Below are 22,491 nucleotides of genomic sequence, written 5' to 3'. Positions count from 1 at the left end.
GGAATGTATACAATTTATCCTTGCTCATTCAAATACTGATTTCTCTACCCCACTATCTGGTTTCAGTCAGGACATTGCATTGTGATGCTTATTCTAAGTTTGTGTAAACATGCCATCATTTGTTCTCTATATTGTCAATTAAACAACCAGCCCCAATGCTGTGCAATGGAGAAGGAAGCAAGTAGGGAAGGAGAGTATCCACAGGAGAGGTCTTGGAACCACGTGGAGAGATGAACTGGACCTAAGATATGACTAAAAGCAAGTATAATGGCTGAAATCTGACTGGCAGGAAACTATGTGGGCAATGGATGGAATAACTATTGCCCAGCACTGTGCTCTAGGTTAATTAAATAAATCCCCAGTCTGTGTGTGGTGATTTGGGTATACAGCTGATTTAGGACTCACCGCTGCTTAACTAAAAAATATATCAATGTAAACACTAATATACCACAACAATGCCCCACCTTGAGTCCAAGTGGTCTAAGATATAAATTACTAGCACAGAAAAAACAAAACGCCAGGGGCCTATGAAATTATGCATACCCTTCAAACACACTAGCCACCAGGGGCTGAAACCACAAATTGAGCAACTCCAACCACAACTCACATGCTTCCTAAATACTCAGAGCCCTGGAAAGCAAAGGAGTGGTTTCCTTTTAAAACCACACGGAATCCAGAAGACAAAAGGCAGAGGAGGTCTGAGTAAAGGAACGGCCACATTTCCATGAGTACCTCAGGAAAACTGATGCCAAAGTGGACGCTACTCCATGCAGCAGCTACCTGAGGCCTGAGCAGAAACCAGGTTACTAAACTCTGCTCTCCGACCACAGAGTGAAAGAAAGGCATTTAACCTCCAAAGCCCAGGAAGTTTTCAGGAATTCTCTAACAAGAGTTGGAGCCCCTGAATTCTTTTTGGTTTCATGTCAATAGCTTTTGGGTGCAGGCAGGTATAAACTAATACATATTTATAAAGAACAAACACACACACACCAGGCAACAAACATCAAAGAAGAAAATGACACAGCATAACCAACCACAATTTATAAAACAAGTAATCGACTTCAAAGAAAATTAAAAGCATAAGAGAGAGGAGTTTGAGATGATGCAATAAAAATAAAGAAACAGATGTGAGTCTTGAGAAGTGGGCTGGACTTCACATATCTAAATACTCTTGGATGAAACGCCTACCCTGTAAAATAAGGGAAATGACATGAACATCATGTCTACCAGAATGTGAAGCAACAAGATGGCAGAGAAATTACTTGAGTCTCTATTATGACTACCTCACACCTAGGACCACAAGAGTCAAACCACCAATAATGAGTAAGGCTATCAACTTTCAGAGATGCAGAAACTAAAATGATGACTGCCTCCAAGGGCAACAGGAGGAGGCGTGGTCTTAAGACTATTGGTCTGAAACACTGCTCAACCAGTGACTGCACGTTTGTACAGCACCTGTGGGTCGGAGGAGCTTCTTGGCTAGGACCCAATGACTGGTGTCGATTCCAAGAGCTGCAAGCAGAGGACTTGTCTACAAATCAGTTCTTCCTCTCCTCATCTGTTATCTACACTGCAATGGCCACAGGCAGGGCTTGCTTAAATAAACGGGTGACCCACGCTCCTCTCTATTTGTGAGTTCTCAAAGTCCAGCAGCTGGGTTAGGAAACAGCAATCTGAGAAGGCATGTCTATAAGTAAAACAATTCAAGACAGCCAGGTGAGCCCCAGCAGCCTTTTGTGACCATGTCCCCAATTATATGATTCCAAGTTATTAGGGATACCCTGAATTCCATGGTTTGCATCAAGACCACATTGAAAATGAGCATGATGAATGGGAGATAATATAACCTTTATAAAATATAATCACAAAAGAAACAGACTATATACTGGTTAAAAATACCAAAGCAAGTATCAGAAAAACACACAGTTAATCTTTTTAAAGATTTATTTATTTTTATTTTATGTGTAAGTTTACCTGGGTGTGTGTGTGTGTGTATGTGTGTGTGTTTAACACATGCAAGCCCGGTGCCTTAGAGGCCAGAGAAGGTGTCAGAATGCCTAGACCTGGAATTACAGGTGGTTGTGAGCTCCCTTGTAGATAACAGGAGGCAAACCTGGGTCCTCTTGGAAGAGCAGTAAATGCTTTCAACCACTGGCATTATCTCTAGCCCCAAATAAGCATACCTTTAATTTTACATTTTAAAACTGTAAAATAGTTAAATATTATCAAGTAATCTGACATACCATTTATAGAATATTCCACTATTAACAGGACATTTACAAAGTAAATTGTAATCTGATTATGAGGCCAATCTCTGACTATCTGAAAGATTCACAGCACATGAAGCTTGTCTCCTGGACAACAATGTAATTAAATAAAATTCAGTGGCAGGAAGATCTTGAGATGTCTCTAAATATGTTTAAACATTTTTTAAGGTAACCCACTGGATCTAAAGAGAAATGAAATGAAAATTATAAAATATTTAAAAATTAATAAAAATGAAAACATACCAAAAGTTCAATATTACAGCTAAAACAGTACTTGTAAGGAAATGTGTGGTACTAAGAACCTATGTAGAAAGAGATTTTAAATTAACGTAAGCATCTACCTTTAAAAAACAGAGAACCGGCAAACAAAACACAAAGCAAGTAAAGGGAATGAAATAATATAAAAAGCAAAACAATGTGTACCCCATGCATACAGGAGCTGTGAATTCACAAGAGGGCACTGGATTCCCTAGATCTAGTTGTGGATGGTTGTGTGGATGGTCCTCTGTGAAAGCAGTCAACGCTCTTAACCATTTGAGCCATTTCTCATATGGAAAAACAAAAACCCCAGGATAGCTAAAACAATCCTGTACAATAAAAGAACTTCTGGAGGTACCACTGTCCCTGATTTCAAGCTGTACTACAGAGCAACAGTAATAAAACTGCATGATACTGACATAAAAACAGACAGGTTGGTCAATGGAATAAAGTTGAAGAGCCAGAAATAAACCCACCCACCTACGGACACTTGATTTTTGACATAGAAGCCAAAACCATACAATTGAAAAAAGTGTCTTCAGCAAATCGTGCTGATCTAACTGGATGTCTGGATGTAGAGGAATGCAAAAAAGTCCATATTTATCACCCTGTACAAAACTCAACTCCACGTGGATCAAAGACCTCAACGTAAAACTGGATACACTAAATCTAACAAAAAAGAAAGTGGAGAACAGCCTTTAAGGAGTTGGTACAACAGACAACTTCCTGAAGAGAACACCCACAGCTCAGGCAGTAAGATAAACAATGTAAAAATGGGACCTCATGAAACTAGAAAGGAAAAGGACACCGTCAACAGAACAGAACGACAGCTTACAGGACAGGAAAAGATCTTCAACTCTACATCTGACAGAGGACTCATTTCCAAAAACACATAAAGAACTGAAGAAATCAGACACCGACAAACCAAATAACCCAAATAAAAGTGGGGTAAAAAGCTAAACAGAATTCTTAACAGAGAAATCTCTAATGGCTGAGAAGCACTGAAAGAAATGTTCAATATTCTTAGTCATCAGGGAAATGAAAACCAAAATGACTGAGATCATATCTTATACCTGTCAGATCAAAATTAAGATCAAAAACTCAAATGACAGCACATGCTGGTAAAGATGTGGAGGAAGGGGAACACTTTTCCATTGCTGGTGGGAGTGCAAATTTGTACAAAAACTTTGGAAATCAATTTGGTGGTTTTTTTAGAAATTGTGAATAATTCTACCTCAAGACCCAGCTATTCCATTTGTGGGCATATACCCAGAAGATACTCCACCATACAATAAGGACACTTCCTCAACTATGTTCACAGCAACTTTATTCATAATAGTCAGAAACTGGAAACAACCTAGATGTCCCTCAAATAAAGAATGAATAAAGAAAACGTGGTGCATTTACACAATGTAATACTAGTTAGCAAATCATGAAACTTTCAGGCAAATGGATGGAACTAGAAAATATACTGAATGAGGTAAACCAGACCCAGAAAGAAACACCTGGTATGTACTCACCTAAAGTGGATATTAGCCATAAAGTACAGGATAACCATGCTACAATCCATAGACCCAAAAAAAAGCTAAATAACGAGGGCTCAAAGGAGGATATTTGACTCTCATTCAGAAGAGGAAATAAAATAAACACTGGAGGTAGATGGAGGGAGGAAACTGAGTGAGAGGGGCAAACAGGAAGAATCAAGTGAGGGGAGGACACAGAGAAAAAAACTGGGAAAGAGAAAGGAAATCGGTGGTGGGCATCTCTGGGATGAGCCAGAAATCTAGGACAACAGAAACTAACACACACCTGAAATGGCCACCTCCTGTGTGTAACCAGGCAAGACCTCCAACGGAGGGATGGTAACACCAACCCATCCACAAAGCCTTTGACCCAAAACTTGTCCTTCCTACAAGATGTGCAGAGATAAAGATGGGGCAGATTGATGGGATGGCCAACCAAAGAGTGGCCAAACTTGAGACCCATGCCATGAGAGCAAGCCAACCCGACACTATTAATGATATTTTGATATACCTGCTGAGAGGAGCCTAGCATAACTGTCCTCTGAGAGGCTTCACCAGCAGCTGATGGGAACTGATGCACAGACCCAGAGCCAAACATTAGACAGAGCTCAGGGAGTCTTGTGAAAAAGTAGGAGGAAGGATTGAGGGAGCCTAAGGGGTCAAGGATAACACAGGATGACCTAAAAAGTCAACTAACCTGGGCCTGTGGGGGCTCACAGAGACTGAACCAGCAACCAAAGAGCATGTGTGGGCCAGACCTGGACATATGTAGCAGATGTGCAGCTTGTTCTTCATGTGGGTCCCCTAACAATGGGAACAAGGGCTGTCTCTGACTCTGCTGCCTGCCTTTGGATCCCTTTCCCCTAGCTGGGCTGCCTTGTTAGGCTTCAGTGGGAGATGATGTGATGTGCTTAGTCCTGCTAAGACTTGATGTGCCAGGGAGGGGTGTACCCATGGGGACCTCCCCTTCTTAGAGGAGAAAGGGAAGGGGAATATGGAAAGAGGAATGTCAGGGTAGGACTGGGAGAAGACATGAGGACTTCGATAGGGATGTAAAGTGAATGAACAAATAAATTGAAATGAAAAAAGCACAGATAAGGACATTGCAACCATCCTGAAGATACCTGATAAGCTAGCACCAGATGGAAGGAGAGGAGGACACCCCCTCTCAGTGGACTTGGAAGGGGGTGGGGAGGAGATGAGGGAGGGAGGGGAGGATTAGGAGGGAAAGAGGGAGAGGGCTACAGCTGGGATACAAGTGAATATATAAACTTGTTTAAAAATAAAAAAATATTAAAAAAAAGAAAAATAAGATAATAGAAACAAAAACTGGCTAAGATAATTAAAATTGATAAATCCTACTAAGATTGATGGGGGAGTCACAAATTTCAAGCACAAAAAAAAATACAAATTTCTAAAAAATAAGAGGTCACTTACAAATTTGGAATAGTAAATTTGACAATTGAAATGAAATGGGAAAATGTCTTGAAACTGGAAATCAAATCTCACTTATAGCAGGACATCCAGTACAATCTGAAAGCAGCAACCACAATGAAATTCACTGTCAAAACAAAAACATGCAGAAGAGGACGTGTGCAGCCAGCGCTTCTCTATTTACGGGTTGTTGGTTTTTCCACCCTTCTCCACCCCTTTCCAACCTTTTCACAAGCAATGTGCTAGTCCCGTGGACTTGGCACGGCCCCCCTTGACTCCCTCAGTATTGTGACAACAGGTTGTCTCCCCAGTTTCTACAGAACTGACATTAAAGCCAGTTTGCATATTCCCTGCTCCTTAAAACACAGTGATCACGACCAGGACTCCTGTCATGATGCTCCGGCTGTTTATAAATTGTTTTGTTTTGTTTTTTTCCTAGCAATCTTGATGTCAAGACTTCCTGTGACTTCTTTATCTCAAACCAAGGCTAAACATCAGAGATGTATTTCCCACATTATGATGTCCAGAAAAACTGAGCAGACTGATAATTCCCTTCCCAGGAATGCTTGGGACTTGTGTTCTGATCTGGTATCTTTCATGTTTCTGAGTATCTATAGATTGTCCTGGCTGAGCACTCACAAATTGTGCGTCTCTTCAGAGCTCACATTTCCAGACTGGCGGTGCTCAACACATACAGATTACTACCAGTTCCAGTGAAGTGCAGTGGAAAGCCTCTGAAACAGTGTTTCATGGGTGACCTCCTACAGGCTGTTTTTCAAGGAAGCAGGAGTCCAGCTGTAGCTGTGAACACCTTTTGCCGACTTCTGGAAAGATTGCATGGGTTTATTCAGTCAAAAGGTCTGCAGAGCAAGAATGAGGTTTTCTTCAGCAATTACAGTAACTGAAGATTCAAAGTCTGACCAACTGTTCTAAGCCTGCCCTTCCCAACAGTCTGTCCAGCCCCATGTTCCAAACTGACCAGCTGCCTACACCAATTACATGCACTAAATGCTTTCATACATAAATAGATGTAGATATATAAATATATATCTCCTACTGACGGTTTTTCTGATAGAGTCCTCACATACTGCTTAGCAAGGCTTTGGTGTGAGTGTGTGTGTGTGTTTGTGTTTGAGTGTGTTATACAGTTACAATTTTAACTACAGATTCATTTTCTTTTTTAATTTATTTATTTTTATTTTACGTACATTGATGTTTGTGGTCGGCTGAAGTTTAAGTTTCAATTCTCAAGGACACCATCCATCTCATCCAAAATTTCAGAGTAAACATGCTAAGTGTTTCTCCTGATTCCTTTTCTCTTGTCCATACCTAAAACTGTACCCAAATTTCCACTGCCCGTGTCAATGAAAACAAACATTTTGTTTCCGTATCAGAGTGATTTTTTTTTACCTTAGTAGGCTATTAGGTCTGTTCTGTTTGTGTGTTTGTACTTTTAACAATGATTTAAACTGTCACTAACCACTCCTCCCTTGTAGCACTTGCCAGATAAGGCTCAAAAGCCAGTTTCTTAATCTCTATATTATATTTCCTTATACCTATCTTTTTTCCCCTTAGTTTTACTAGAAACTGTCATAAGATTAGGGTAAACACAAACAGTAATCTTTGAGGAGAAACTAGAAGACAGATGGACATTAAAGGTCAGAGTTAAAGGACCTATCGGGGCAGTGGAACAAATGAAGAGCCAAAGAGGCTCCTTGTTCTCTAATTCCCAGTGAAATGATGTGACCACACATGGAGATAAAACAGGAAGCAGGATAAAGAACAATTCTGTTGTAGGACATGCTGGATTTGAAGTGTGTGTAACACACCTTGGCAGATGGAGAGCAGATGTGAGTGTGTGCATAAACTAGGACTATCTCTGCACACCACTTGTCTCCTTATGTACAATGCAAATCATAACAGGCATCGATAATTCACACTGTAACTGTTGCACAGAGTCAAATAATTATGGAGTGCTGATCCACTTTATAAAATCCATTTCAATTCACCTTTTCCTCTTACCTACATAGTCCTACTGAATAACTTATTTATTACATACCCTGGTGGATCTATTCTATTCTAAGTCCTGCAATGGTTTTAGGCAACTAAGGAACAACTTTTCTGGATCTTGACAACAGACATAACTATATATACTGAACCATTTTTCCGTGAATAAACTATAGGAGAAATCCATCTTCATTATGAATTCTGGTTCTCATATACCTAGCAAACATATTATTTTTAAGTGGCTCGCAAAAATTCCTATCATCATTCTTTTTCAGGGCAAAGAAACAATTCTAGAATTACATGGATATCATTTCTAGTTTTCAATGTTAAATCAGAAAATAATACTGTTACCCAGACTTGCTCTCTCCACAAATGCAGCTCTCACTCCATCAAAGAAGTTTCTTTTTGCAGCAGACAGACCCCACTACAGAGATCCGCACCAGGGCAAAAGGCAGAGACTACTGACCATGGTCTGTCCAAGCCAACAGATACATCCAAAGCAAAACCCCTACACAGAAGCCTCAGGGAGCAAGAAGGGAAACTGGATGGATGACAAGAGCCAAAAGGCCAGGACGCCTGCTATAAGACAGTTTCTTCTGGATAGGCCAGGAACTCTCAACAATATGACTGACTGCACAAGACAGCACTAACAGGAGTCAGCAGGGGTTTTATGGGTTTTAAGTTGTGTGTGTGTGTGTGTGTGTGTGTGTGTGTAACAACAATTATTATAGAAGGAGCTGTACGTTCTAGAGTGATGTAGGGGACACTAGACTTGGACAGAGGAAACAAAGGAAGCAGCAATGATATAAATACAGTATACTCACGAATTAAATCCTCAAAAAAATTAATTTTGTTAAAAAAATTAAGATCGTTTTAAATGCATACACTCTAAAAATTTTCTGTGATGATATATAAACTGCATACACTCTAAAAATTTTCCGTGATAATATATAAATCATATTATTCTATAATTTTGTATGTAGTACAAAACTATCCTCGATACTACGAATAACATAAAAAAATTAGAAACTCATCTCCTAGTGTCACTATCATGTGCCTACCTTATGCATTTGTATAAGAGCCTGCAAAAACTATCAAATTTATAGTTTGCTACAATATTGCCATATAAATTTATACTAAGACAGGAATCAATATAACAGCACTGAGGAAAATTTCCAAAGCTCCAACTTCTCAGCATTCTATCATCAGCTGAAAGTCAATTTTCACCTTTTCCACTGGCTGCACTTGTCAGCTTGGGTTCTGTTTAGGGGTTCACATGCTCCTGCAACACGGCAGTACTAGACTATAAGGACCGACAACAGCGCTTGCCATGAATCTACAAGATAACAGTGAAGTAAATCAAAACACTGCAGAAGCTTTCCTAGGAAAAAAGACAGCACATGAGGGCCAGGTCTGCCTTTTCAGTAATGGAAATACAGTTTCATAAAGATTTTATGTATTTTTATTTCATGTGTCTCACTGCTTTGCCTGTATTATGCATGCATGTAGGTAGGTAGGTATGTATGTATCACATGCATGGCTGATGCACAAAAAGGACAGAAGACAGCATTAGAGTCCCTGTAACCAGAGTTATCAACAGATAACTATGAACCGCTGTGTGAGTGCTAGAAACTGAACCCGGGCCTCTGCAAGAGCTGCAAGTGCTCAGAACTGCTGAGCTTTCTCTTCAGCCCCTAACTTAGTTTTTGGAGTAATGCCACCTTTAAAAATAATAATAAATAGACATTACTATTGTGGATATAAACATGTTTTTGTGGGATACGGGGCTAATTCAGATGGCCCACAGCAGTAGACTATTTGCCTCCTGTGGGCTCTGAGAGGAGTTCTTTGCCAGCTGCAGAGAGTTTAAATCTGGGGACTCATGAGGCCAATGAAAGTCTACCTGAATGTACTCCACCCTAATAATGATTGCATTAATTTTGAATTATATGTCACTTAACCCATCATAATGTTGTCAGAAGTGTAAAATACTAAATTGTCTAGACCTGGAAAAAGGAGGGCTATCCTATTTCTCCCAGATTATGGTCCCATTACTTTACTGAACACTCTGAACAATATATCAGTTTCTACAATAATTTTTCCTCTGTGCTACATATCTTTATTCCTCAAGCCAGTATTCTAATGAGGGATACAAGTGCTAGCCCAGTAATTGTCACTAGCAGAGAATAAATGCCAGAGCCCAGGGTGTGGAGATCAGAAAATGAACAAGGCTGCTCCTGCTTCCCCCTTGCTGTTCCTGGTTGCTGTTGTGAGACAAGAAGATGGAGATCTCCTGAAATGAGGAATGGAGTGGCTCCAGGGAACCCAACGACCCTAACCAGCAGGAATCAGCTAAGGAAGAACTGTGACCCCTCTCCCACTAATCCTTTCTGTCTCCTACCTGCTGGTGGGGTACTGAAAGGGATTGGGGTGGAGTAGGGGGGGAAAAGATAAGAAACATAAATAAAAGTTTTTTAAAAAGTATGCCAACACATTACTCTCATTTGTGTCTGGAGATACTTCCATGCCAGTTTATTCTAGAGAAAAATCAGCAAAATTGCTGCAATAACCTGCTGAATGATTTGGTTTGCTCTGATTTGGTTTTGTTGTTTTGTTTTGTTTTCCCCTCTGTGTAGCCCTGGCTGTTCTGGAACACACTCAATAGACCATGCCACCAGGCTGGTCTTGAACTCAGAGATCTGCCTGGCTTTGCCTAAGATTAAAGGCACCCACCACTACCACCCAGCTCTGCTGAGTGTTTAACTATACAACACTTTCTGTCTTTGGGTCTACCACGTACTAGCTAAGAAACTCAAAGATAAGGGCCCCAGCAGGTACGCTCAGCTCTCAATTAGTACTCCCTCACCAAGTGCAGAACAGCTCCCCCAACCCATAAAAATATGAATTTTTGCTATCTTGTCAGGCTGCTTAGCTTAAATTATCTTTTCATACTTACAAAAAGAAGGAGGGGGCAAAGGAAGGAAAAGCTTTGGAAAAGGGCTTAAACTGGGAAAATCAAGGCAGCAAGCAGCAGTAGTCCTTACACCATCTTCCTTTTCAAGCTGTGCTTGAGCTCACAACACAAAAGGAGTTTAACAGGACATTCTCCTCAATAAAACTCTTGCCTGCTCTGAACGGCAAGAACAGATGGGGCAACAGAGTCCTCATATCAGCCCTCTGTGCTTAATTCCATTCTGTAGAAGGTGAAGTGTATGAAACCCATGAAGTGGCAATATCACGATCACGTAATCCAGGCCCCAATCTTCCATCCCAGCATCACACACAGGGGATCTGGCAAGTGAGATAAGTGTCTGTTATTCCAAAGAAGCCTGGAAACAACCTTTAGACAACAAGGTTTCATCTTGGGAGCAGACAATGTGAAAACATCACAGCTCTAGGTTTGCTTTTGCTTTTTCTTTTTTTTTAATCAGAAAGTCAAACAGAATTCTGACTCCTACAGAAGAACATTTTTAAAAAGTTAAAAAAAAAAAAGCAAGAGAAGCAATCTGTCAATTAACTGGAAACGGGAGGAAATACAAACATTCTAAGAGAGGAAACATTAAAAGGTGGGTTAGCAACAAGTTAGCTTAAAGCGCCTTCTTCTACAAAACGTGGCAACTACATCGGTGAGGTAGCTGTGCAGCTTCTGGGTCAAATACTCCCATCTCCCACAACACATGCGGCCTGCACGTCTTTGTGGGCTTTCAGACTGCCACTCACCACCTCCTTCACACTAGTGGTGCAGTTTCCCAGGAGCACCTAGTTCTCAGACCCCAGCGTTCTGCACACTGCCAGGTGTGAAGTTTCCTTCCCCAGCATCACTTTAACAAGAACGAGGCTACACAGCACAATAAGCTAAACGTGTTCCTCAAGCAGGAAACTGACTGATGTAATAAGACACACCTCATTTCGAAACCTGCTGCAATCCTCATGGAAACCTTAGTCCTTAAAGCAGTTCACAAGTTTCAGCCACTTCAACCAAACTCTAAGACTAGCTTTTCAAACAAGTATAATTTCCCATTGGTTTGAGTAAAAAGGGCATCAAGCTGCAAGGAACAGGGGTAAGGGCTTGATAAACGATAAACATTTGCCTGTCACCTGTTCAACAATATTCTGCCCAAATGACTTGCTTTTTCTCACAAATATATCTGGGCAACAGTAGAATACTCCCAATTCTGAATGCTTCTCAATGTCTTTGCACATGTCTCCACTGTTTTTTCTTTTTTTAATTTTATAATTTTTCATGAGATTTCTGTAAAAAGCATGTATGGCACTTGAAAGGGGACAGGGAATTCCTGAGAGGTTATTAGCTTATTTCACAAGTCCAGCTTCTGCTCAGATCACACTCTCCTCCTGTGGCTTTCAGATCCAGGCTCAAGCATAACTGGGCCCATGATAAACTTCTTAACTTTTTTTGGGGGGTGGCAGGGTGGGGAAGAGGGGAGAGTGGAAGGAGACACACATAGCATTTCCCAGATAATCACCTACTACCTCTATCAAACGTATCTCTGCTTAAACTGGCTAAGATTTAGTTACCTTCAGAACCAAAACTTGCCAAAATGGTGATATTAAAATTACAAGAACCCTGAAACAAACTTTAAACATTTTAAAACATATCCTGAACAATGGTAAGAGAACCAGGAAAAAAGTATTAAAGTTCACATGGTGATTCACTGCTCTGATGCCTTTCAAGGTAATCCCACGGATCAATTTCTTCTTTTTTAATATGGCAATTTTTGAGTTATCCTTGGACACAGGATGATTTCTGTGTCTTCAGTTGGTGTGTGCTGCCGAGCGATCAGCCAGGCTCAGGTGCTCACCCATCTCCTTGCCCTCTGCTCACACTCTCAACCACCTGTTGGGAATTTCCGTGTCCCAGCAGCATGTCAATTCCAACTTAACCTTGAACCTTCATTGTGCCATTCTGAGTTATATTACCCTACTTTCCAAAAAGAATAAAAACAAAAACAAACAACTTATGCTTCTATAGTATGCAAGAGCACAATAAAATTTCTGCAGATGGAAGGAGGGAGTGTGAGGATAGTTTTACACATATCCCACACACACACTCACACACTTAGAAGCAGGTACGAAAAAACACAACTAAAGGCAGTCTTGTACCATTATCCAGCAATGCACTGGTAAACTCAAATAGCTCAGTTTTCTGTCTTCCTTTCTCTTATTTTTCCCCATCAAAGTTAAATTATTTAAAACTAATTCAGACTTCTGTATCTCAATGTCCTTCTTGACCACAACACCCAAACAGCATTCCTGCTTCCTCTTGCTAATGTGAATGTAGAACTTATCACATTATACTGTGTCATCTTTCCAGGTAAGTGAGCAGCTGCGGCAGACTGAATCCTATTTACTCTCCCAGGTGTGACTACACCTGGAGACAGTGCTTTTAGACAGTGACTAAGGTTAAATGTGACCATCGGGTAGGATTGGCCTGGTAAAAGATACAGAGCCCTTCCTTCCAACATCTAAAGATCTATAAAGCAACTATCAGCAAGGCAGAAGATCCTTACCATTACAAGATCAAATGGCACCCTGGATCCCCAGCCTCCAGCAAGATAAGCTGTATCGTGCCTCTTGTTCAAGCTACTACCTACAGTGTCAGTCAGCCAGGCCATGGTACTTTGCTACTGTAGGCTGAGCCAACTCAGAAAGACTGTGCTACTCAAAGTTCTTATCCTGGCTGTACCTAAAAACCACCACAGAAGGCAGTTTTCTTCTGATCCTTGGGTTCCATCCAGACAGTATTTCAGAAGTGGACAAGTATTAAAAGCTCCCCAAATTATCCTAATGAACAGCCGATCACGAATGACGGTGTGATTGTTCGTTGAGGCTGGAGATTCTGTAGTTCTTTCTTAACCATTCTCTAACTCACAGCATAGCATACTCCAAGAGGAAACATTTAAAAAAAGGAAAAGAACTGGAGTAGGCCGAGCACTTCAGGAGCTGTCCTTGCAACCTTCTTCGGAGATACACTTTATATACCCACCCCTGGAATGTCCTTAACTTCCTCACCTCACTTTCCACCCCAAGCCTTTGCACTGACCCACTTTGTCCACATACCAGATTCCTGGAAGAAAACAGCTGTAGAAGAACATGGACAGACACAGACACACACATATACCCACTTCCCATCTTGCAAACGTAAAAGTGAAGGAGGAACCTGCAGTGACTGACTGAGGAAAGGAAATCTGTGGTCTTGCTAAATGGGAGGCAAGAGAAAAAGGAGGACAGGATCACTCCTGGGTAACACAGAAAGCAAAAGAACCCAAACTTACGAGGGAGCCCCAAGTACCTGTGTCTGTCATCTGGGAACATAATAGTAACAGAATTTTTTCCTGAAATACCAGAAAAGACAAAGTTGACATTTTCAATTATTGGGTATTTTATACCGTGTTAGGGGCAAGGGCTAACTTCTACAACTCTTATCAAGTAGATATCAAAATGAAAATTTGAAAGGATAGCCCTAAACAGAACCTGATGTAAATTAAAGTTCTTATCCATGGCCATAACCTATAAAATGTCTTTGTATATAGTTTCTCAAATATTTTTGGATGAATTTTTATATGTTACCGGTTCTTTCACTAATTAATGAGCTGAAGAAAATCTTCAACACATGAATCATAATTTTACCTTTTTGAAAGTTATATTTAACAAGCATGAATTTTAACATGTTCCTATAGGTGATCATGGGTTATATTTTTAAGACATAAAAATCTTTTAAAGTTTTAGAAATCTTTTAAGATTTTAATCACAAAATTTGACTAGATTTTTCTAAACTTTACAATGTTTATAGAAGTATGAGTCTGCAAAGAACTATAACTTGAAATATAAGATATGCTTAAATCCTAGTACAGGACAATGAGCTGTGCTACAAACTCTTGCAGGATTATGGAGCTCAAAGGTCCCATTTATGACTGAAGGGTGTAAGAACTTCCTATAAGAATAGGGACTCGAAAGGGGAAAAAAAAAAGCTGAGTGATAAGTTAGTAAAACTGGGCGCATGCAGGACAACTGTTTTCCTCCACTTTGTTTAGATGTCAGGGAACTACCTAACAAATACCTAAATGTCAGAGGTTCTAAGAGAACAAATCAAGCAGGCATCATATGTTTTAAAAGTTCAGTTTCTCTCACAACCACTTTACTTGGCATTTTGTCCTTTCTCTATTTTTTTTCCACAAACTGCAGTAGAAAATAATGGGTATAACCGTGGCTGATAAACCTTCAGGAAGTGTATTATCAACTCTACGAAATGGAAAAGTTAGAATGAAAAGATACATGAGGATAAGGTTGCCGTCTGCATTTCACTGGATTCAGAATTTGAGAAAAACCAGAAGAAAAAAAAAACCCAAAAAAAAAAAAAACTAGACTGTTTTATCATAGAATTCAAGGCCCTAAACCTGCTAGGTGCCACCTGAAGCCTACTTTCCCACCCTTTTCCTCTGTACTCTGCCCCCACCAGTTAAATGTTTTTTTGAGCCTTTGCCACTTTGAATGTCCACTACAGTCCCTCCCAGCTCTTTTCATGGTGGCTTATTCTCATCCTTGACATTTAAAGCGAACGGGACTTCTCCATAAAAGCTCTTAGCAAAAATAGCTCTCCCCTCACAATCTGCTGTCTTCATAATGTTTACCAGTCTTTAAGTGTATGTGTACAGACAGGGAGAAGACAGACTGGCTGGGGTCCTTGTTTGTAAAAGGAGGTTTGTTTTTGTTTTGTTTTGTTTTGTTTTGTTTTGGGGGGGGTTCAAGACAGGTTTTCTCAGTGTAGCCTTGGCTGTCCTAGACTCCATTTGTAGACCAGCTGGCCCCGAACTCAGAGATCTGCCTGCGTCTGCCTCCCTGAGTGCTGGGATTTCAGGCATGTGGCACTGCACCCAGAAGTAAAAGAAACTTTTATTTGACTGGTTCAACTGTTGTCTTGAGGCTTACTACCTCTTTATGCTAACCTAGGCCTAGTCCTGGAAGCTTCTGACCTCCATACAAGCTAACGTAAGCCTAGAATGTTTTCAGCCTCTGAGACTTACTGCTGAATACGCTCACCCTTTCTTGTTCTTTCTGAGCTCTGGGCTGGCTGGTTTAACTCAGCTGTTCTGGCTCCAAACTCCCCTCAAAGCTGACTGATTCTGTCTTCTCTCTCAGTCTCTGAATTGTTCTGCTTGGCTCCAACTAACTCCAGCAATCTGCTCTAATCTCCCAGCTCATTCTCATTCTCTGGCTTGTTTCATCGTCACCTGAATTCTCTCTCTCTGCAACCTGTCTCCCTATTACTGTCCTGGTAAAACTGCCTCTTCTCCGTCATTGCCCCTTAAGTAGCTTCCCTTTCCTCTTCCTCTCTCTTCTGAGAGTTGAGCGTATCTTATTCTTATCAAGTCTTTCTCTGATTCATCACTGTTTCTGCCACTCAATTAGACATCACTTTCAAACATGGGTGCTTCCTTCTACAAACTAACTTTACCTTCACTGTTTGGGACTAAAGACATATACCACCATGCCTGGACCAAAGCTTTTCTTTACCTGAAACTTGTGCTATATCAGGCTGCCCTTGAACTCAGATCTACTTGCCTTTGTCTCCTGGATTAAAGGTGTGTTTGTGTTCCAGCTGGACCACACAGACCTAGAAGATCTCTGTATGTGATCTCTTGCCAGCTGGGTCACACAAACCTTGAAGGTCTTTAGATATAACCTCTTTGGAAGCAGCCATGTTCTGAATTAAAATTCCTCTACACTTTGTCCTGTATGTTACCGTTTCCTAGTTTAGAACAATACATCATAAATACTGGGCCCCCAACAAATTTATTTAACCAAAAAGTACTAAAATAAAGGCACGGTCAATAGCAGTAACCTCTCTGAACATGTTTCTTACTCTGTGAAAATGGAAGTAAACGAACCAACCATGCAAATACTATTTTGTGATAACTGGATACACTTATCTTGATAAAAAAATGTGTCAAGTTATTTGTCTGCTACATCTCGTTTCCATCCTATTCCAGGGCCACACGTTACCTTTCAGTTCAGAACCTCTCAGGTTTGTAAATTTCTTACCTACCAATGCCTTGAGTTTTTTCTATCCATCACATAAACAGACATTTACCTTCCCTCTCTACCTTTCACCGTTACTTAAATCAACTGAAGTACTAAGCGCGTTTCTGTAAAACTTCCTGAGGAACCGAACTCTCCTGCAAACCTAAGTGGAGCCACGAAAGTTAAAAGGACGCGGATGAAGTTTGGAGAGCCTTTCCAAGAGAATGACTCTAGCGAGTCGGTCATGAAACCTGTCACACTGGGCCACCAGGTTGAACTTGGGGGTAGGAAGTATAAAAATGTCAAACTGCACCAGCATGAAACTTTGACGTTTTTCTTAAACAGTATCTACACCCGATGCTGTTTAAAAGAACCCCGGACCCCCACGGAGGGGGGGAGGGAGAAAAAATAGACGGTGAAGAGATTGAAGAGATAATGGAAGTTGACACCACGAACCCGACGCCCCTCACTGAGCAAGCAGAGCCCCAGCCGACGGACGGCCGGTCACGGAGGGAGGAAACCCAGCGGCCGGGCTGAGACGCTAACCGCGGAAGCCGCGCGTCCCCGGAGCACCTGACCCCGGCGGCCACGGCCCGAGACCCGCGCCCAGGCCCTCACAACCACGCCGACCCCAGTACCTGCGGGGTCCAGCGCCATACCGGAGGGCGGAGAGGAAGCAACCCACTCGCGGGCTCCGCGGGCCGAGAGGGGCGGAGCCCGAGCCGAGGTGCGCGCGCAGCCGCAGGAGCTGAGGGCAGCGCAACCTCCCCAGCGAGGACGGGCCACGCCCCCTTTTCCCACGATCCTCCTTCCGCTGAGCTCTACGCCTGCGCCTGACTGCGCTCTCCCGGAAGCCTGCTCTAGAGTGGGCGGGTTTCCCAGGGAAAGGCGACCGGGAGGGGCGTGGCTACGCATGCGCGCCCCGCCCCGAGAGGTGGCCGGGGTTATGCACGCGCCTGCCTTTTCGAAGTAACCCGTAGCAGGTGGGTCTTGGGCCTCTTCCCTCATTGGTGCTTAATGTCCCGGTCATTTAGTCATTAGTCCCTCTGTCCCAGTCAGATTTCAGCCTTAGTGTTGAGTGTTAGAGAAAAAGTAATAAAAATAAAGCCCTTATTCTCACCCCATTGTTACTGAGAGAACAGCCCTGCAGGCGTCCTCGGTTCTCTGGACGTCCCCTGGGCGTACAGCCCAGTCTGGTGGTGTTATGGATCTTGACTCTCCTTCAAAGCTCTAATTTGTTGCTGATGTAAGGGAAAGGAACAGTTCCCCGAAGGCTTCCTCGACAGAAGTAACTTTCTGATTGGCACTTAGGCCTGTTTCCGCTCACTGACCGACCTGGAGCTCTTGAGTCTTTATCAGATCAACATTTAATAAGTTCAAGCCTCCTCCAAAGGGTGAGTAAGGCCAGGGACAGATGTTTGGAAAAGCATGGAGCAGCTGCCTCTTCCCTGCAAGGGGATTTAAGGCTTTCAAAATGATTGCCTCCCCACCTACCTGCAGTCTCTCCTCCCCTGCTGCTGCATCCGCCTGGTCAGTTGGCAGAAAAGATACCACAGTTGAACAGGCCCTGGAAAGTGGGTCTCTGCTCGGCAGGGCTCCCATTTAAGGGCCTGTTTGGACATAACAGCGCTCATTACAGCTGTAGGCTGATGTGCCAAGGTGGAGAATTAAACCTTCACTCAACCGGGCAGGAAATCGGTTCTTGTATGTTTTATAAATGTGCTTCGAAACAGACACCGAGTCTGCCATGGATGCCCTTTTTATTTTGCTAGAAGCAAAGGATTTAGAAAGGCCAAAACAACGTTGCTGTCGTTGATTTAGGCAGTCCCTCATATACCCCAAGCTGATCACAGAATGTGTAGCAGAGGTGCGGAAATCTTTTAGAGAAAATGAAATGAGTTATAAAAACACAAGTCATGCACTCATATTCAAGTAATCAAACCAAATATGGAAAACAGCTAGCCAAAGGAAGTAAATTCGGTCTGCTTCAGTCAAACAGAACCATATACATACACTTGAATTCTGTAGCCACTGCTATTGGTTTTGTGACATTAAGTTCCAGTAATTTTCTGAACTTAAGTTTCATTTTCAAGGTCACGCTTAGGAATACATTAGAAACCAAACACACCTCACTCTGAGGGATCCCTTGTATAGTTTCTGCCATCAGTACCACTTGAAACATTATCATTCAGTATTTTCTACTTAAATCAATTCACCTTTTGAATATCTAAACAATTGCTGTTTGCTTTTGCCTTATCCTTGACAATATTATTTTGGAAAATCTTGATTTTTCTGTTTCCTGAAATTGGCTACTAGACGTTTCAAACCAGAGAAAGCAGAGCAATAAATACACCTCGATGCCTGGTACTTAAAGGCTTTTCCACTCGTAGTAAATGGAATGCTTTTGGGGAAACAGTCTTTACAATAGAGATCATTCTTAAGAGTTAAGTTCCAGGAAGTAAGTTGGCAACTCAAAACAAAAATTACAAGTGAACACATTATGACAGATAATATCTTGGAATGTACAATAGAAGTTCAAAGATTAAGGAAAATCCCACCATCCTGGACACTTGAAACTGCATCTTATACAACCATGACCCTTAAGGCTGAAACAATGCCAGCTTAAGGCTGGCACCTAACAGCTCCACCATAGCCTCTCAGAAGAGATGGAGTAGCAGGGTGTTTGGGAAAGCCATGAGATATCAGGTAAAATTTTGCTTCCCTTAAAAGATAGTGGCCTTAATGACAAAGAAGGAGGTAAGTCACTCAGTACAGAAAAAGAAAAGAAAAAAAAAAAAACAGAGGAAAAGCATCAGAGATCTGAGTAGCTCTTAAAGGACATCTAGAACATGGAAGAGATTGATGCCTGTGCTGGTTGGATTTTGTCAACCTGACACAAACCTAGACATATCTGAGAGGAGAGAATATTAATTGAAGAAATGCTTCTGTAAGATTGCCCTGTAGTCAAGTTTGCAGGACATTTTCTTGTTTGATGACTGATGTGGGTGTGGGAGAGCCCAGCCCCCTGGGGGCAGTGTCCTGCGTGGTATAAGAAAGACTGAGCAAGCCACAGAGAATCAAACCAGGAAGCAGTGTTCCTCCGTGGCTTCAGTTCCTGCCTCTAGGTTCCTGCCTTGAGATCCTTCCCTGACTCTCTCCGTGGAGTGTGACCTAAGAGCAACTGCACAGGCGAGGGACTACAAGGGCTGACTGACAGAAATGGAGCATGGGGCCCTCTAAGGACTGAAGGATTTATAAAGCTTGAGTAGTTATAAATAAGTTTACACCAGAAGAGCCCAGAGCCATATAACTTCACCATTAGGCTCAAGAGTATTTGAGCTTGTCATAAGCAGCCTACAACTTATGCACTATTTAAAGGCAAAAAAAAAAAAAAAAATCGCATTGGAGTCAGATTCTTCTAAAGACTTAATATACTTTTGTTGTGTATTGTGTGTGTGTGTAACACACAACACACAAAAACTAATGAGCATATCTTGCTAGGTGAGTCATTAATGTAGTTCACAGGTTGACAGCTGAGTAAGACTGTTGGTTCCTTTTTACCCTCCAGCAGCCAGCCTAGCACCTATGGCACTGTGAAAGCTGGCCATCAAGCAGAAGGCTTCCAGATCAGTAGCAGCTTGATTTCCCCAAGTTTTGTGGGAAAAATCTATGCTGTCTTCAGCAATAGGCTTTACCCTCAAGTTCTGGTTCGTAACCAAGTATAGTTGGTTATATATTTGGAGGAATGGGGTCGTGGGACCTCCTCAGCAACAACTTGAAGGGATGTATCCCATACCCGTGACTGGGCTTTTGTTCCACTGTGGTATCCAGGAGGAGCGGTATTATCCTGCGTAGAGTAATTCCAATTAAACTGTCCTAAAGTATATGTTACAAAGCTTATGAAATAGGTTTCCACGTGAATCAGCAATTTCTGTTACCTCAACTTACATGTAGTAATTTTTCTGTGCATTCTCCTGGTTAAATGGGTAAGGGTCTCTGTTTAACCTAAAAGTGTGAAACTACCACAGAAAGAGGATGTAGCTAGTAAGAGAGAACTTGGAGCTCCATAGGGCTACCTGGATGGAGCTAGATTCATTCTTCCTCAGCAACACACACACACACACACACACACACACACAACAAAAGCTTTAGTTCAGGTGAATGACTTGTTACATGTGGATGTACCATTGTGTATATTAATGGTCTAGAAGATTCCGTGATTTAACTTCCCAGTAAAATCCCTAGCCACAGAAGTGACTATGTTACTAACTTTTATGAGTATTAATTAGATTTGCATGTTCTGGATCTTATCCCAACAAAATCACACAGGAAAACCTTTGGGATTGGCTTCTTTTGCCCAACTTCAGAGCTGTGACATCTTTGTTTCTCTGACTTCCCATGTTGCATTTGGTAAGTGATTTGTCCTCAGTTTCCTCATCTGCAGACTTAAAACACAGCGTGCATGAATCATCTGAGCCTTAGAGATGACCCAGTAGATATCCTGACAGGGTGTCTGGGCTTCATTCATAATTTACAGCACTTGTTACCATGAAATGTATCTTTTATGTCTTCTTTTTCCATTTGGAAAACTCTTCTTTTGAGCTACTGTTACACTGTGTACCCTTTTAAAATTTAATTACCCAGCATTAGCCTGCCATCAGGACTAAAACTTCGGCACAAATATATTTAACTCAGTACTCTGTGAAACATGCTTCAAGTGAACAGAGGAGATTTAGCAGTGTGCCCTATCCCTTCAAGTGAGAAAAAAAACAAGTGTCACAAACATCGCCTCTCACTTCCGAAGAAGGCTTCCTAGGTCCGTGGTTTGTGTGCATTGTTTTCTGGGCGGCCTCCTTTGAAACAGACCACAGTTTTCTCTTGGGTCAAGGATTTCAGTTCATTAAAAAATTAAATAAATAAAAGTTTTAAAAACTCAAATGACTTAAACACTTAAGAAGAGGGGCCTGGTGTGGTGGCACACGCCTTTAACCCCAGAACCCAGGAGGCAGAGGCGGGGTGTGATCTCTGTGAGTCCTGGGTCAGCCTGATCGACAGAGTGAGTCCCAATTCACACAGAGCAACATGGTGAGACCCTATCTCAAAATAAATAACGATGATGGATATGGATATGGCTCATTGGGTAAGATCATAAATTGTTCTTGCGGAGGACCCTAATTCACTCCCAACACACAAGTCACACAGCTCACATGCACCTGTAACTGCAGCACCAGGCAATCTGACACCCTCTTCTGGCCTCCCCTGGCAACTTCCAACATGTGCATATACCCACACACACATGCACATAATTTAAAATAGAAAATAAATCTTTAAAAATAACAGTAATGGGGCCAAGGATGTGAATCAATGGTAGAGTCCTTCCAAAGCTTGGGCTTTAGTCTTCAGTGCCTCACAAAATAATTTAAAAACCAATGACAGTCGATGATGCTCTAACAGGTCTTGCTGGGTTTCTCTTCGCAGAGATCCTTTGCAAAGGTTCTCATGTGAGCTAAGAAGCCTGACAAAAAGAATAGTAATGCTTTTTCTTTCCTTCTGACTCTGAAACATCAGTGCAGTGACATCCTATTTCAGTGGCCAGCTGTACTGGAAACATCTCAGGGGACTTTTGTTCATGTGGAGGAGGTGAAGCCGATGACCTATACTGAATATCTTTTCACTGTTACTGTGAAAAGGGACAAATGACCTGAATTCAACATCTGCTGCTTCCTCAAATAAGAGCGCTTCCCCCATGCCAAGTACTGCACTGGGTATGGGAAAGCAGCAGTAAATAAGACGATGAAGCCCTTGCCCTAAGGGTATCCATTGTTCTCAAATAGTCTGAGACAAATATGCAAATAGATAGTATAAACGTGTGATAGAAGATGGTGTGGGAGCCGAAAAGGAAAGAAATTAACTTTAGGAAGTTTTGTATAGATGTTTATATTTAAGGTAGATCTTAAAGAACA

General features: G+C 41.7%; 1 protein-coding gene across 3 annotated transcripts in view; it reads right to left on the bottom strand.

Moving 5' to 3' along the window:
- The window catches only part of Cmc1 (C-X9-C motif containing 1), a 58,853-nt gene extending 41,477 nt beyond the window's left edge, over positions 1-17,376 (bottom strand). For 2 of the 3 annotated variants that reach the window (XM_060385088.1, XM_060385090.1), the window contains exon 1: positions 17,167-17,376. In XM_060385088.1, the coding sequence (XP_060241071.1) occupies positions 17,167-17,185 (19 nt within the window). In that variant the 5' untranslated portion in view covers positions 17,186-17,376. The remainder of the gene's footprint in view (positions 1-17,166) is intronic. The other variant, XM_060385089.1, reaches the window with a different exon arrangement.
- Between the last annotated feature and the right edge of the window lie 5,115 nt (positions 17,377-22,491).

Source organism: Meriones unguiculatus, chromosome 6, assembly GCF_030254825.1.
Source record: "Meriones unguiculatus strain TT.TT164.6M chromosome 6, Bangor_MerUng_6.1, whole genome shotgun sequence".
NCBI lineage: Eukaryota > Metazoa > Chordata > Mammalia > Rodentia > Muridae > Meriones > Meriones unguiculatus.
Note: the sequence above shows the minus strand (reverse complement) of the source record. Positions and strands in the feature narration are given on the sequence as shown.